We start from the raw sequence: 16,034 nt of genomic DNA on the forward strand, positions 1-16,034 counted from the left end.
CCCCAAAAAACAAAAAATCCAAACAAACAAACCCTCCTTTTAATATATATATATATTACATATATATATATTTTTTCCTGTTGAACAGACAAGTATAGGAAGAACTGTTTTAAATGAATATTAGAGGTATTAGCAGACTCTCAACCCATATATTAGTCATCTGACAATGGAGAATTTAATGTATTTCAGTAAAAGGAAAGAATTAATGCAGAATCACTGTCTTCAACATCATAACAGTGTGACTTGAAATAGTACATCCTGTCAATAATTTGGCGTCAGAGTTGATGCTGGCACTGTTTTTAAAGTTAGTAAGTGATATATGTAGTGCAAGACATGGTGTCAGTCACTGTACATTTGAATTCATCACAGATTTCTGCTGTGTTTCTGATTTTCTGTGGTTTTGTGTGGTTTTTTTTTAGTTTGAAAACCTGTATCTGATTACCCCTGACTATGCAAGAACTACTCCCTTAGAAAGTGCTAATTAAGAAACTGAAGAGTCTCATATAATATTTATACTTCTGGTGTTGCACTAGATCATTTTGAAGTGCATGAACAGCGTCATGAAGAAGGAATTAGAAGCAGTATAGCTTTGAGCCTCAGATAATCCTTCACTGATTAGTGAGATTCGCATCATCACCTATTCTGAATGCACTCCTCTCAGGATGTTGATAAAGCCCTTCAGTATCACAATATGGACTTCCAAGCACAGCTACGGCTTTTCTACCCAATCAAAGTGAAACCCTCAGTTCACCTGGTTAAGCTAGCTAATCCTAAATCGGCTTTTAGATTGTCACTTAACAACTCTGAGGCACTCCAGAAGGATCCTGCACAAATCCTGTGGTAAATGAGGCCTAGGCTGAGTGAAAATGAACAAACAAAAAGCTTTAAAAATGGACAGCAAATTCTTTATCCAAGACATATTCTTATTTCTTTGGAGTGAGAATTAAGATGTCAGGAGTTGGACAGTTCTGTTAACTCGGTCTTTAAATGATGATGTATGCCTGCTTAGATTTCAGATGATGACGTATGACTACAAATTAAACTGCAAACTAATGCAAATCATGTGCAGAGTGTTTGATGTCCTGTCTTATTTTTTTTTTTTTTTTTTTTACTATGTGAATGACTAATAATACAAAATTACAGATTTTTAATAAAGAATTTGAGCAGTTTCAGTAGTTTGCATTTAATTGTTGGCTTTAAAAATCTCTGAACCATCTGAATTTATTGATAAACTCCCCAACAGTATGCCACCATCTTCTGATGAAATGTTTAGCAAATGTTACAACCCCACGTTAACGGCTGGACCTTGCAGGAAACTGTGTGCTGTCATTGAATCCCCAGGGCTACACACTATACAAACAGTATTGAAACCCCTTCTTGCTGTTGGAAGGAAATCACGTCTATTTTAGGCAGGGATCAACTGTAGGCTGGCAGCAGCGTGGCCGTACCTGCTGATTGGCAAGCAGAATGCTACATAATTCTTACATCTGCTACTAGAGACAGACAAGAGGTGCTGCCTGAGTAGGTTTGCACTTAGGCTTATTAGATTTCTTTGGCTACACTGTAAAATGATTCAACTGAATACAGGAAATCTCACACTGGAACTTGTTGCAAGGTAATAATACAGGAAATATGCTCTGAAATTATCTTAGAATTAAGTGACAGCTGGAAATTGAACTTGTATCACGGAACTACTTTTGCAGTGAAACGAGGGACCAAGATTCCCAGCATTACCTGACAAGTGAAGGCACTCACAGCAAATTCTATGAGTGGCAGAGAATAAAGGTCTTGACATCTGAAGCAGATCACTCAAGTACCAATGCCAGATTAAATAGAAAAAACACACAGAGATCTAAGTTTATTATCTTTCATACTGAATTGTTTAGAAATAATAAATAGAATACACAAACCCTACCACGGTAGTTTATTTTGTCTTGTGGGAAGTTTTAACAGTTTCTGGGATTAAACGGCTTTCCCCTTCTGTGAAGGGTCTGATGTAAACTCTTGTACTGAGGCTTAAAGTCTTAAGGTTGTTAGAAGTTTCCATCAGTCAGTCTGTATGTCAGTGGATAAAAAGTTGGTTGCTGATCTGACCTGTTCATCGCTCTCTGGAAAGATGCCATCGAACTACACAGACATTTGGCAATGCTGGGGGAGGAGGGGGGAGTGGGAGAACAGGGTTATTCAGTGAGAAAATTGAGTTCCTCCATGCATTAATGCCAGGATACTGAGACAAAGCCTTAGAAAAGTCCAAACCAATTTTGCGCATGCGTGTGGTCATTTGGTAATTGAAGCCTCCACTCCATAAAATCCAAAGAATTACATGCATTTCCCTGTCTAACAGAAGACAAAAAAAATGGTCTACTTTTCATTTCTGAAACCAGTTAAAACAGCCTTTGTTGTTTGATGCGCTAGCTCCATGCTTTTGCTGAACAATTAGTTCACTGCAGAGCACACTAGTAAAATGTCTAAGAAAACGGCAGCAGTTGGAAAATCACTGTTGTTATGGTTATCCAATATCCATTCACCTGGATGAGAATAACAGTTACAACACTTTTCAAATTTATTTTGAAATAATTTTAAAATAACCTCTTAGAACTTCTCAAAGCTGCAAAAACCTTCCACTTAAATCCAGCATGTTATTTTTTCTCTGTTAACATGCTATGAATTTATCTCCAATGACGCAGTAACCATCTTTTATGCTGAGATTGCTTTTCTAGTTGCTTAAATCCATCATTTTAGCTGCTTTTAGTTGCTTTTCCTGAAGCAACTAATTGTCTGATTTGCAGGTGTCATATTGAAATGTCTTTAATGAGATTCAGGATTTTCTACCATCTAATAAACTTCAGTTGTGTTTTTGTTTCTCAGTCTTTAGCTCCAGATGTGTGTATCCCTAAATTTATACTTGCAAATAGAACAATCTAGGACCAAATCCTGAAACAGAGTGGGATTCTTGTCTCAAAAGAGTCAGCAGGAAGCGATTGGCAGTTTGTCTGCATTTTGGAAAAAATAGATTTCTTGCCTCTAGTGATTCCCTTAATTCAGTTGTCAACAGAGAGTATACGTAGCAAGGATCTAACCTATAAATTAATGTAAATCTTCTTATTCTGAAGCATGAGAAGCAGTGGCTATTACAAGCCAAACTCAGATTAGGTTTTACTGCCCAGATATTAAGGTATGTGTAGGTAGTTTAATGATCCACAGAACACAGGCTGTTCCTTGCATACCAGTCCTGCTTGGCAAATTTGGAGAAACCTGAAAGCACTGCTGATTTAAGTGTTTTAAAATATTTGGATCATCTTTAGAGGAAACCGAAAGCACTTCTAATTCACATATTTTAAAAGATGGTGACCATATCTGGAAAAGAGCGAAACAAAAAATAATGGTGTATGCTCTGGAAAAAAAGGCAGCTTAACTTAATTAAGTGACAAAATGCAGCAGAGTCTAGAGGTATTTTAACTAGAGCCATATCTCCTGAGGGATGTATCAATAGGCATAACTTAGGTCTTATTGTATTAATAGACCTAACAAAGGAGATCAGAGTCCCAGCAGACTACTTATTTCTTCCGTATAGTCTGTAAAGTGTTATGGACAATTTTCATATATTATTCATCTGGTTTATTTCAAGAGGTATCTCAGACTAGAGATGACTTGCACTGGTTACTCTCCTATAAGCATACAGACTGCCAGCAACAACCAGTTTAGATCTAGATACTTGAGTACGGTCCAATGAGTCCTGCTGTGTGAATCACAGCAAGTCCAAAGACAAATAAGTTGTTGAGGTTTGTAAAAATACTCTTCTGTGCTATATAAGAAGCTATAGTAGCTTCCATATACTATTTGGTCTGCTTTGTAGGCGATCAAAATCATAGCTCTTCCACTTCCAAGTAAAGTTTTACTACAAGTGAGAGACTGCCTAATGCACATATTTTTGAAAATGGCATTTAGACATCAGCCATACCTATGTGGCATATAGCAGGCATGTCACATGCCAGAAGTTGATGATGAAGGTGCTCAGGTCAGGGGTGCGTCTTGTCGCACCCTGTTTGTAGTTGACCAAAACAAGCTAATAAAAGTTAACTAGGTTAATTTTTATAGCTCTTTCTATTGGCTAAATGCAGAGTTTATCATTCAGAAGAAAGGTAGTATCATGATAGATGTAAACCAAACACGGAGCACAGACAGCACAAATAGAAGCCAAGCATAGGTCACTGGACAATCAAATCAAGTAACAACAATGGTTTAGGAGTGACGGGGGCATAGTTCAACACACAGGACAAACTCATTGGTTCACAGAAAGTAGAATATTCTTTAGAATTTTACTGATTTTTTTTTTTTTTTTTCAAAAGGAATGGCTGAGGAGTCTTTTGAAATCTGTCAACAATTCATTCCTCTTGTCACATTTTCTAGAGAGAGGTGGAGAACTCCTATCACAAACCTTTGTGGCAGGTCACTCTGTGATAATCAGTATCTGATGGGGTAGAATAATCATGTTGCACAATGGTGTAGGTTATAAAACCTGCAAAGAATCTAATAGACAGAAAAGGTCGATCTATAAAGAAGAACAAAACAGCTAAAAAACTGGGCCCAAACCACGTCACTGAAAATGGTTATAAAACAAGGCATGCTTATGTCTAATAAGATAGATGTTCTTGGCCTTGATTTCTGGGATGATTTCCCTGTATGTCAGTATTGAATGAGGCACTTTGGAATAGTGTTAGGAATGTCTAACCTGGGGATGCCAGCTTTTAGACAAAATAAAATCAATGTCCCAGCTAGTCAGGATTTTTTACTGCTTGTTCCAAAGTGAAGTGTCTTCATCTCTGGTCTTCAACCGATTCCAGATCCTGCCATAACTCAGTTCTTACTGCAGTTTCACTTAGATCTTCAAATCTACATTACTGTCCAGTTATACTGTGTATGAAAAAGTGGTTACAAACTACCACTGTTCTGGTGGCAATGCATTGTTATTTAGTAACGTTGAATTTACATGGAATTGTATTTTGTAATACATTCACTAAGAAAGGCATAGTAGTATGCAGTATGGCTACTAAAAGTATATTCTTATAAAATGACCATTTACAAACCACGTTTAAAAGGATGTTCTGATTTATTTAATCTGATTTTAAATGTTCTGTATTTATGAACAGACCAAGTTTTTGTGACCTGGGCCAGCATGCTTTCTTCAATGGAAAAAAAAGGAAGAATATTACAACTGTAATATACTAGTGAATGAAAATAAAGTCCCAACAGGGTCAGAACTTAGAACTGCTAATGTAAGAGGCAATCACACTTGCTAAGTCTAAACAGGCTGTTGTAGGAATAACCTGAATGTATTGTCCTTTAACTTGAAAAGAAAGGAAGAGAAGGCAAGAGTTTACCATTATATTCAGTAAGCTGTTCTGGAACAGGTAAAAGAGATAAAACCTACTGGCATTGATGCCAGCTATATCAGACACGTTTGGCAGTTGCACATTGTCTAGTTTATACGTGCACTTGTACATGCCCATATCTGTTCATTTGCACTGCATTTTTTCCAGTTGCTTCAAGCAAAGGGTTACTTAAAAGTCAAAAATATGCCCAGTGAGTATGGTAGAATTATTATTATTATTATTTTTTTTTTTAACTACCATTTTATGGTTATCTAAACCAGAATGTACTACTAATCTAATTCCAAGATCCTAATTTATGGAGAACTTCAATTACATCAAATTTAGTCCTGAATTTGTGCTGAATCTAGAGTCATCTTCAGTCTATCAACAGCACAGAGATGTCAGAAATAAGACATTTCAAGTTGGTGTGTTTTAACAAACTGGATTCCAGGTGATGGTGGCTTGTGTAGAAAGCTGTTTTAAAATACCTCTGAAAACACAGCAAGAAAAATTTCATTTGATAATGAAGCTGGGTTTACTAAATTTACAAATTTCCAGTGCCTTCTTGTGGTGTCAAGTTTTCTTCCTGTAACTGAATGAATCTTACGCATTCAACTTTGATTTCCTTGTATTTACATTAAATAGAAAATGTATTTGTAGCAAACATTGCGCAGTTTTCAGCTAAATAGACTTCTGAGGAGAGTAGATACACAAATTAACAGACACTGGTTCCTTCTTGTCTCTCAAGCCTGCCCTGAATTGCAGCCTCCCCTGAACAATTATACTGCATGCAGCTAGGGCTGGCCCACAGACCCAAATCTAATTCTGTGTCCAGCTCCTTCTCTTCTGCTTCAGCATGCTCCTCAGCACAGCCCCTAATAAAAATGCTACTAGTGGAAAACGCAGGGAATTTTCACCCTAAAGTAATTAACCTCATTCTAACAACATGCTAAGAGACACAAATTAAAACCAATAAACAAAGCAACCCAAACAAAAACCAAACCAAACAAGCACGTGCCTTATGATGTATTATGTCATCCTAGAAGAGCCTCCATGTCATGGCCAAATTTATCAGTTAAATGAGAGCCCTCAAACTCCCAATTAAATCCATGGTTTGGGAGCTACAGGTTCTGGACTTGTTCTTTTTAAGGACTCAGATTATAATTCTGAATCTTGCTACTGTAGTAAGTGCAACATGAGGTTGCAGTGGGATGTTTTATAATATTCCCTTCCCAAACAATCTCATTACTATGTCGAGCAATTCTTGGCAAAGAGTCCAGACACACAGAACCAAAAATGAAGAGGATGACAGATGTTCCCACCTGATTTTTCAAAATCTTGCAAATAATTTGAGGTTTGGCTTCCTTCAAACCCATTCTTAATCTAACTTAACTATTTGTTCCTATTTGTTTTTTCTAAGATACCTCATCCTCCCTAGTTATAATAAACAAGTGACCATACTGAACCAAAGAACTGTGAGAACAGGATCTGCCAAAGTACATAAATAACTCTAAATAATAGTAAGAATATCCCACTGCAGGAATGCAGAATTCTATTTGCATCACTGGCATTCTGGAAGGCTGAAGTGTTTTATAGGCAGTACCATATGCTAGAGAATAGAAGATATGGATGGGCATTTTTATGAAAGCAGGGAATTTGCCTTTGGGAAGTTTTCATGTGTTTGTGGAAACCCACCAGCTTCCCATCATTTTCAGGCTTTTTTTTTGGTAACATATGGAAATGTCACTTCAAAAAATGCCCTTCCATCACTATGAAATGTATATTTCAGTTCTCTAATCCTCTATGACAACCAGAGAGAAAATATATTTAAAACCACATTGTGTATGTTTTGTAGTTAAAGGGATAGCTTGAGCTTCCTGCCTCGCAACTTCAAACTTGAAGCCTTCTCACCAATGAAATAAAAACAACCGCAACAGTTACCCTGTCTGGTGCTTAAAACCCAGTTAACATCATAACTGAAAGAACAAAGGAAAGGCAAGTTTAATCTATTCAGGCTTTTGGATACAAATGTCAGCATCAATACTCCAGGAAGAAATGTGGAGAAAAAAAGAATCTGTTCTGTGATTTCAGAATATTTTATGGTGCATGGCAGAACTAGCCTTTGTCTCACTCCATTGTATTGTGTATATGTGAGCAATTTACAATATAATCATATTGCAGGAAAGGTTATACATATCAAATATGAAGGATGGAAAGGTTTCCAGGTGGAAAATATTACTGGTACCGATATGCATTACAACCATTAGGAAAATGTCCCACCTATCAACTAATCTTTAAAACCAGTACTGCTTTATAAAACTATTTTCTTTGAGTTCATTAGAGAGCTCTGAAGATCTCTACATAAAAAATAAAGACCATCTTTCTCTCAATCCCAGCAAATTCTTAAGTCACAGAGAACTTGCTAACTTTATTTATGTTATAAATATACATAAAATACAGGAATGATTATTAGCACATCTTCAAAATGCCTCCAGCCCCTTCACAGCTTTCAGATGAAAATACAACTTCATCCACCCTGTGAGCACACTTCTCAGCAAACATGCATATACTTGGAAAAAAATAGGGTTCTCCCATACTTCTTTTCCACTTGCAGGACTCACTTAGGGAGAAGTAGGTAAGCTGCCCTAAATCTCAGACTGCCAGTGTTACTTGGGTACATCAGAGGACAGACACAGAAGTTTCCTTATTATTCTTCTCACATGCTGCCTACCTACATCATTACCAAGACAACATACAGTTCACCATTAAAAACACGCCACATTAAAGAAAACTGGTCATTAAAAATATACTCCAGAGAGGACTTGCCAAGTCATACTGTTTTACCCACCAACATTAAAACATATCTGTCTATGTGAAACAAAAAATGTACACTTATTTTTCCTGTGCTTATTCATTTGAACATTTCAAATTGGAACTCTGAATCACTCATGGTTAACTCTGTACAAAGAATTTCAGTGACATAAATGGGCATAACAAGGTTGAGCATGCGTAACATTATTTACATACTCTTCTAAGTCACTAGTTCATAATGAGTCATTTTCATTATAGCCAGAGAAATGCTATTACTAGTGGAGTTTTGAAAGTACCTACAAGAATTCATTTTTGCTATTCAGGCTCAACATGCATAGCTCAGTCTTTGAACACACTGGGGTGTTTATATAGCTGCACACATAATATGCTAAGACAAGGTAAATCCCCACTTTTCTTTCATGTCCTTCAGGTATTTTCAGTGGTTTCTTTGTGTTTGTGATTCTGTTTAAATTTTGCAATCCTAATTCTCAAAACCAGCTGAAGAGTAAACAGAGAGGCTTTGTGACATGGAAAAAAGAGGCAGATGAACAATAAATAGCAAATAATGTAAGCTTCTTTTTCCATTTCTTCCTTTAAGCAAAATGAATTTAGAGTAAAAGCTTTTCTCAGAAAAAAAAAAAAAAAAAAAGAAATGCTAAGGAAAATATGTGCAACGTGAAATAATTTTAAGTGGCTAGGAAGAGGCATTTGGCATGTTTGATACATACTCAAAGCCCTTTGTCAGGATTTTCTGTGTTTTTTTGCTCAGTGTCTATGGGAATTACCTGACTATTTTCAGTCAACAGCTGCTGGAAAGGCATCCCCATAGCTCCCATCTCTGACACTGCAGTCCATGCTGCGGACTCTTGTCCAGCTTCTGGGGCTCCCTGGAAATAAAAATCAGATCACTAAGTAAGTTGTGCGCTTTGTCTGTTTCTCTCTAGATGGCAGCATTTGCCTGAAGGACTTTTATCTAGGTGAATATTTCTTGTACAGGAGTAACAATGAGGTCTCAAGAAAAAATACTGTCAGTGACTGGAAAGTCTTTGCCATTTGGTTTTGCGGTTTGATTTTTCTTCAGCCCCCCCGGCCCTGTTTCTTTGGTGGGGGGAGGGAATCATGCATAACTGAAGTTGTTTTAGCACAAATACTTAAAAGCTAATACCTCAGTGCCATTGTGTGTATGAAATCAAAGTACAGTGGGAGTTCAATTAACAGAATGACAACATACACAGAGTATATATTAAATTGACATGGATTAAAATCAATGAGTTGAAAACTTCCTCCCCAAATTCCAAACACATCTGAGATAATGTTTAAAACCTGAAAAGAGTGGCACTAGCCTTGCTTTCAATTTCTGAACTCTATATTAGATATAATTCAATATACTGAAAAGTCCTGTTCTTGCCCATTCCTGGTTTTCATACAGGCCCTGGAAGAAGCAGATTTAGAAAATATTCTAAGGATGAACGCACCTTTACATTTTAAAATCAAATTTCGAATCATTTGATATTTGCCATTTGCTAAAACCCTGATCTCCTACTCCATGCATTTAGGGGAGGTTCTCAGTCCAGTTGCATTGCCTCATTGATTTACAGGGACTAAACAGAGACCTCTGACTCCAGGCAAGGAGACTCAATTGAGTGACAACCTACACTGACAGGGTGCATTAAACACAGTACAACCAGCCGGTCAAAGAGGTGATTATGCTGAATCTCATGCGAAATAAGGATATTTTTTAAACAAGCCTCATTTCCATTTTTCTCGTGCTTCCTCTCCTCCTGCCTCCAGCTGGCATTTGTCTCTTAGTCTCCTAAAACTTCTTCACTATTAGTGTCTGACCTGGGCTGGCAAGCTGAGGTCAGGAGTTGTTTGCTGTCACAGCCATGGCATTTCCCTGGGCAGCACGGGCCTGCTTAAGTTCTGCATGCCAGTCTCAACTAGAACACACATCTCATGTAAGGGAAGACGTTGGCATTTTACTACTTAACAATTGAGAAAAGGAAAAATATATTAAAATAAAAAACCCCTAAATATGCAGTACAAATGGGCCAAGTGTTAACTCATCTAGCAAGAAAATTTAAAGTAAAAGCACAAAAATTTAATGCTGTAACAGTTTGATCCAGCCTCCCTATTTTATCTGCTTATCTCAGCCTAATCTGATGAACGCCTAACCATTCAAAAATTTACTCTCCTCTCTCTCTCAGGGGATACTTTTGTAATTATTTTTAAAAATAGTGTTCTGGAGACTTGGTGGCCAAATGCCTATTGATCATGTGGAAAGATACATTTTTCTTCTGACTTCAAAGACGACAGTGCTGTCCAAGGAACTAAAACTGGCAGCCAAAATACCAAGGGAGAAATAGATAGGGGTAAAGACAGAAAGATTGTATTTCAGAGTGAGTAAAAGAAACAATAATCTTCAAACTCTTCACTTCAATTACAGCAAAGGTACAAAGCTACTACAAGGTGCCAGACTTGTTGGAATAACTTTTGAAGACAATATTATAAGAATTGAATAAATGCATTGTAAATCTACTTGACAAAACCATCTATAAACTTACAAAAGCAGCAGTTCGCTCTTAAGTTGATAGGAACAGAGAGGTTATGTTTAATTTAATAATCAAGCAATCCATGGACATTAAAAAAAATGGCATACTCCAGATACATTTTCAAAGAGGGCGGAAAAAGTCATCATATTGAAATCAGATGCCATGTGCATCACACATCATTTCTTCCTGTACTTTACTCCTACCCTGTCCTGTTTTTTCCAGTTTTAGAAAGCTGTTTCTGTTTCTTCTCCCTCAGTTGATATGATCCAGTTAAACCCAAGCTTTGGAGACACTTGCATGAAATGTCAGTGATTACTTGATTTCTCAGCATATAAATCTAACTACAAAACTTACTATGTGCTACTTCGTTATGAGGCAACTTTTCCTATGCAGCATTTTTGCCTCAGCTGCTATCTGCCCAGAGACCTGCATTAACATAATACTGCCAAAGCTGATCTCCATATAACATATTAAGCAATTGTCTTCCCAGAACAACCTGATAAGGCAATAAAAGGATTAGACAGTGCCTTTCAGCTTTTCAGTAAGCAGCTTCAATGTAAGTTCAACTCAAAGAAGCACTTAGCTTCTAAAAATCATGGCCACAAAGAGCCTCTGTTAGATACAATCTGCTTAGAGAGGAAACGCTCTTTAGCTTGCCACTCTGCCAGCTTTCCCCAACTCTTCTTTGCTTCTCGGAACTTTGCCCAACACTTTTTACACCAAACAACAGCTCAATTCCTAGGCCCCCTTCTCTCCACCTCACCTGGCCCCTGCAGCACAGATGATCTGCAGGAACAAGCAGAAGGTGTCTGTGCATCTGAGCAAAGGGTATGAGCAGAACATGAGGGCCGGCAGCCCTGGCAGTAAGTGGCAGGCAGCCTTCCTGATTCTTACTGGCTGAATTAATCAGGACAGGTCAAACAATACAAGTAATCAATAGGACTAAGCACTTGTCTCATCCCACACCTGCCTGATTTTGTTTGTGTTACCACCACTTCTCACAGCATGGGAGGCAGAGTTTTGGACTTGCCTTAACTATATTCTGCTGCTGCATTTCCTTCTGTCCATAACTAAACAACTGTCCTGATTTGCAGGTCTCGGTATGCGTCAGCCTTTGCCTGGTAAACCTCTTCGATCTGAGCTGAGAGTAATACTAGATTCTCTCACATTAACCTCTTAAGTTTATGCCACTGAAAGAGAATGACAAAAGCTGAAGGGAGGACAGAAGCTGCACAGGGTCTGCCTGCTTCTGTAGGCACAGCCAGCTGCTGGGAGAATTGCAGCACAAGTACCTGCAAAAAACCCTAGAAAACCCGGAGTCCTCTCTTCAGATGTTTCATTGCTGAAACTGTACCCTGGTATGTTAGTAAGCAGTCAGAAAAGACTGTCAGCAGAAACTCTGATAAAGGCTTTACATATTAGTAAGGTTATTTTACAGCACACGTTGTTTTTGTGCTTATACCTTGCTTGCTTGCTAAAGAGAATGTTGCTAATGTAGCACTTTGAACAGCTATTACCTATTACTGGATGCAAATGTTGGTACACACCTTTGGGTCTAATTTCCAATTTGGCATCAGTTTACCATGCTATATCAAAGAAGCTATATATAATACCTGCAGGAGGACAAACTTGAACAAGGTACTAGATTTTAACATCTATGAATCATGCGGTTCTGTTAACTAAACGATAACCAACATAAACAAATTCTGAAAGCAGGAATAACATTAACCAAACTGATTCACACATACAGTGCAGGTTATATTACTAGCCTGTGAATTTCCTGACCTGCTTCACGTGTAAGAAGCTCTTTTTCAAAGCCATTACAATCAGCTAGTGGTATCCATGTTTTGCTTTACTAAACTGAATTTTTCAAAAAAACTAAAAAGGGTGTTTTGCACGGCCTAATAGTTTTGCTTGCCAGTCCTTCCAAGAGCTCTAACTACATTTATTGCAACATTGTGAAAACTTTTATTATATAAGTATACAATTACTGGTTCAACACAACGCTTATAATTTACTGATGTGGAAAACAGACGATCTTTGTCTGCAGCTGAATAATATAGGCATATACATATAGAGCAAAGCATAAAGGAGAAAGTCCAAGTAATATTTTTGGACTTACACAGTCCGAATAAAAGTACTTCAGAATAACCCCTGGAATGTTTGATACTGCACTAAAGCTAAAGACCGAGAATGGAGTTTGCAAAGTAGCCGCCTAATGAGCGATCTTAAAATCCGCATTTGTTTGTGCAACTTGGTAGACAGCATTGCAGTTAACAGACAAGGCTCTGTGTCACGGGCAGATGTGAGTTTAACACTCTGTGATCTTCACCAGATGCTCTGAACTGGCTCTGGTCTTGGACCTATGACAGTTCTGCCTATCCACTTTCAGATGTCACCAGCCTCCACTAGTCATTAAGGGACTGTCGTTCCTTACGAACGTATGGTTTTTACACTCTGTTTAGATGACTGACCTTGACAGATCAAGAACCAATCCCACACCATTGTATTCTGGTTGAAATGGAACTGGTGTGAATAGGGATATGTAAGATGGTTATATGGCTATTTGCAACTCAGGCTGACATGTATTAAATGCATATATTTTTTTATTTTGTCTAAAAAATCTGAAAATATTTTTTTAAAAAAATAATAATACGGGAGAAAAAGGCTTAGGCTTAACAGAGTGCAAACACAGAGCTGGGTTGTTTCCTGTTTGATACTTCTCTTTACCGTTAACAAATACTTACGACTTCTACTGCAGGTATCTATTAAAGTACTTATACCACCACACTTTTATGTGTTCCTAAGGCCAAAAGAGATTTTCTTCTTCATCCATCCCTACTTTTCACTTAATGAAATAGAAAAAAAAATAAACATATACATGAAGTACTTATTGATATACAAATTTGTTACTGCTTTTCAGCAGCCTTCTTCCTTCTCCTCTAAAAAAATGCTTTAAATAAAGTGAACTTAGTATAGTTATGCAAAAACATTAGCTTATTAGTACTGTAGTTATCAAGTGATATTGAAATCATAGAAGCACAGTAAGAATTTAGACGAATAAACAGTAAAGTCATGTCCCATATCTTTAATGAAGACTTAATTATAGAGCACAAATATTAAGAAGGCAAAAGAATCTGTTTATAAGACCTTGAAGCTTTAAAACAAATCTTGGGATGGTCTAGAGTATGCCATAATAATTTCCATATTCTGAATCTCTTGAGTTTTTAAAAACTGCATTTTGATAGCTTGATCCAAGAGTTAGTCACAGTATACTGAGAACTCTGAAGCTTTGCAAAAGACTATAGCAGCATTTCTGCCAGTAAAAACACAAGAACAAAGTACAGACCCCACTTGGCTCAATTTGTCTTTCCCCCCTGCCCTTTTCTTTTCTAAAGTTCTCCTTGTTCATCTTTGCCCTGAGACACTGTGCATCAGATGGATCGCTGAAGTTCACATGCTTTTTATCCATTAATAGCCAATGCCAGAAATACTTCAGCTCTTTCTGAAGCTAAGACACAAAGGTTGCCAAGAGAACAGCCTGGCTGGCTGGGTGCTCACAGCCCACTAGGTGGCTAATGAGCTTGGCTGAAGGCAGCATCTGCACGGCCCTGGAATGACACTGACCTTGCACCATGGCCTCGCATCTCTAGCAAGATACGTTCTCTATCGCATAGGGGTCTAATATGGATCCAGATGGGTCATCCTGCTTATGCAAGAGTTCCCACGTATGCCATGGCATAGTTTTGCATGGTAGTCAGAAGAACCAATAAAACTGTAAATGAATGTACCACCTCCCCCAGTTGTTATATGAAGGCTGTTTATTGATAATAAATAGACCTCAGGAAAGGCCTGATACTCTGTAAAGTAAGACAACTCCAATCTCTTTACCCATTAAGACAAACAGTCCTGTATTTTCTACATCCTAGCAGTCCCTTGGGCTCTGATGGCAACAGAAGGATCAACATGCTTCTTGTTGCCTAACCTGAGCAAGTGATCCAGGAGGTCACCTTGGCAACTTGGGCTCTTTGCCTTGATGTGGTTCTAGAGGTCTTCCCAACAAATAACTGCTCTCCATGATCCACAGTGGCTTCAATCAATGGAGAAGGACAAGTTACTGTCATAGTGAAAATGTATAGAAATTAACTGTAAACTGAAACCTCCTTCTATGAGTCATGTTCCATTCAGATGAGTTCATATTTTAGGTTTCAGTGTTTTCACTGAAATATGAATTTTACAGTTTCTTGGGCCATGCCCTTCTGGTGATCACACACCAGGGTGCCCAAGTAAGAAATTCCTTCAGGGGAGTTCTGAAGGTGCACAAAGTGCAGATGGGCATCTAAACAGTGTGATTTACTGAAGAAGGTCAGGAAAGCTTATGCTGACTTTAGACCTCCAAGTTAGTTGTCTCTTAAAGTCCAACAGAGTGAAAAAATTGAGCTCTTAAAAAGATAAATTGTTGGTCTTTTCCCACATAGAGCTGGTGACAGTGAGCTATTTTCTAGTATAGTTGTCCAGATGATGAGCAGTCCCTCTAACTATGAGGCATTAAATAGTTCAATAGAGAAGCTCTCTGAAGTCTCTCTGCTCCCTATACTGTTTCTGCACTGGTCTTCTTTCTTTTTCGTTTATCCGTTTTGTTGCATGCACATTTATCTGCTACATGTTGCAGCAGGGGAGTACAGACTTTTGGGTGCATGAAACACTCTCTAGCGCAAGCCTGTTCACAGGAAGGAAATCCACACTTGCCTTTTACTCAAATTCATGGGAAATTGTTTTCACTATATATATTCTAAACCAGGCCTCTATAGGTATGGAAATTATTAAAACTCACTCTAGCAAAGCATTATTACAGAATCACAGAATTACAGAACATAAAAGCTATCACTGCATTCTTTGACCGTTCTTCCTAGCCATAAAAGGGAAAATATCATGCTAATGTCTCAAAAATTTCTGGATGGTTTTGAAATGCAAAAGGAAACAACAAAAGACTCTATCACTTCATAAAAACATGATGAAGGATGAAAACCTGGGTTCTTATTTTCATATCCTTGTCAAGCAGGAATGTTTTTTCTACTTTTCCAGTCTTACTATATCTTCAGCCTGTAGCTGTGAAGTTTGTGAGAAGCTTGTATGGCATAAGCTATGCAAAATCTGTGGTATGAACTGAATTTTTAAGCCAAAGATCAGATGACGCCTGAGAAGAAAATTGCATTTATAACTAGGAGAGGGGTGAAATTAAGGTGAGTATAGGCAAATGGAGTACAGAGTCATACAATTTTTATAAAGTCCTTTAACT

General features: G+C 37.7%; 1 protein-coding gene across 3 annotated transcripts in view; it reads right to left on the bottom strand.

The window, feature by feature from the left end:
- Positions 1-16,034, bottom strand: part of FAM241A (family with sequence similarity 241 member A) — a 172,982-nt gene that overhangs the window by 135,824 nt on the left and 21,124 nt on the right. For all 3 annotated transcript variants that reach the window (XR_010472453.1, XM_065062315.1, XM_065062312.1), the window contains exon 2: positions 8,969-9,070. Coding sequence is in view for 2 of the 3 variants with exons in the window: in XM_065062312.1 (XP_064918384.1) it covers positions 8,969-9,070 (102 nt within the window). In the remaining variant the exon portion in view is untranslated. The remainder of the gene's footprint in view (positions 1-8,968; positions 9,071-16,034) is intronic.

Source organism: Columba livia, chromosome 4, assembly GCF_036013475.1.
Source record: "Columba livia isolate bColLiv1 breed racing homer chromosome 4, bColLiv1.pat.W.v2, whole genome shotgun sequence".
Classification (NCBI taxonomy): domain Eukaryota; kingdom Metazoa; phylum Chordata; class Aves; order Columbiformes; family Columbidae; genus Columba; species Columba livia.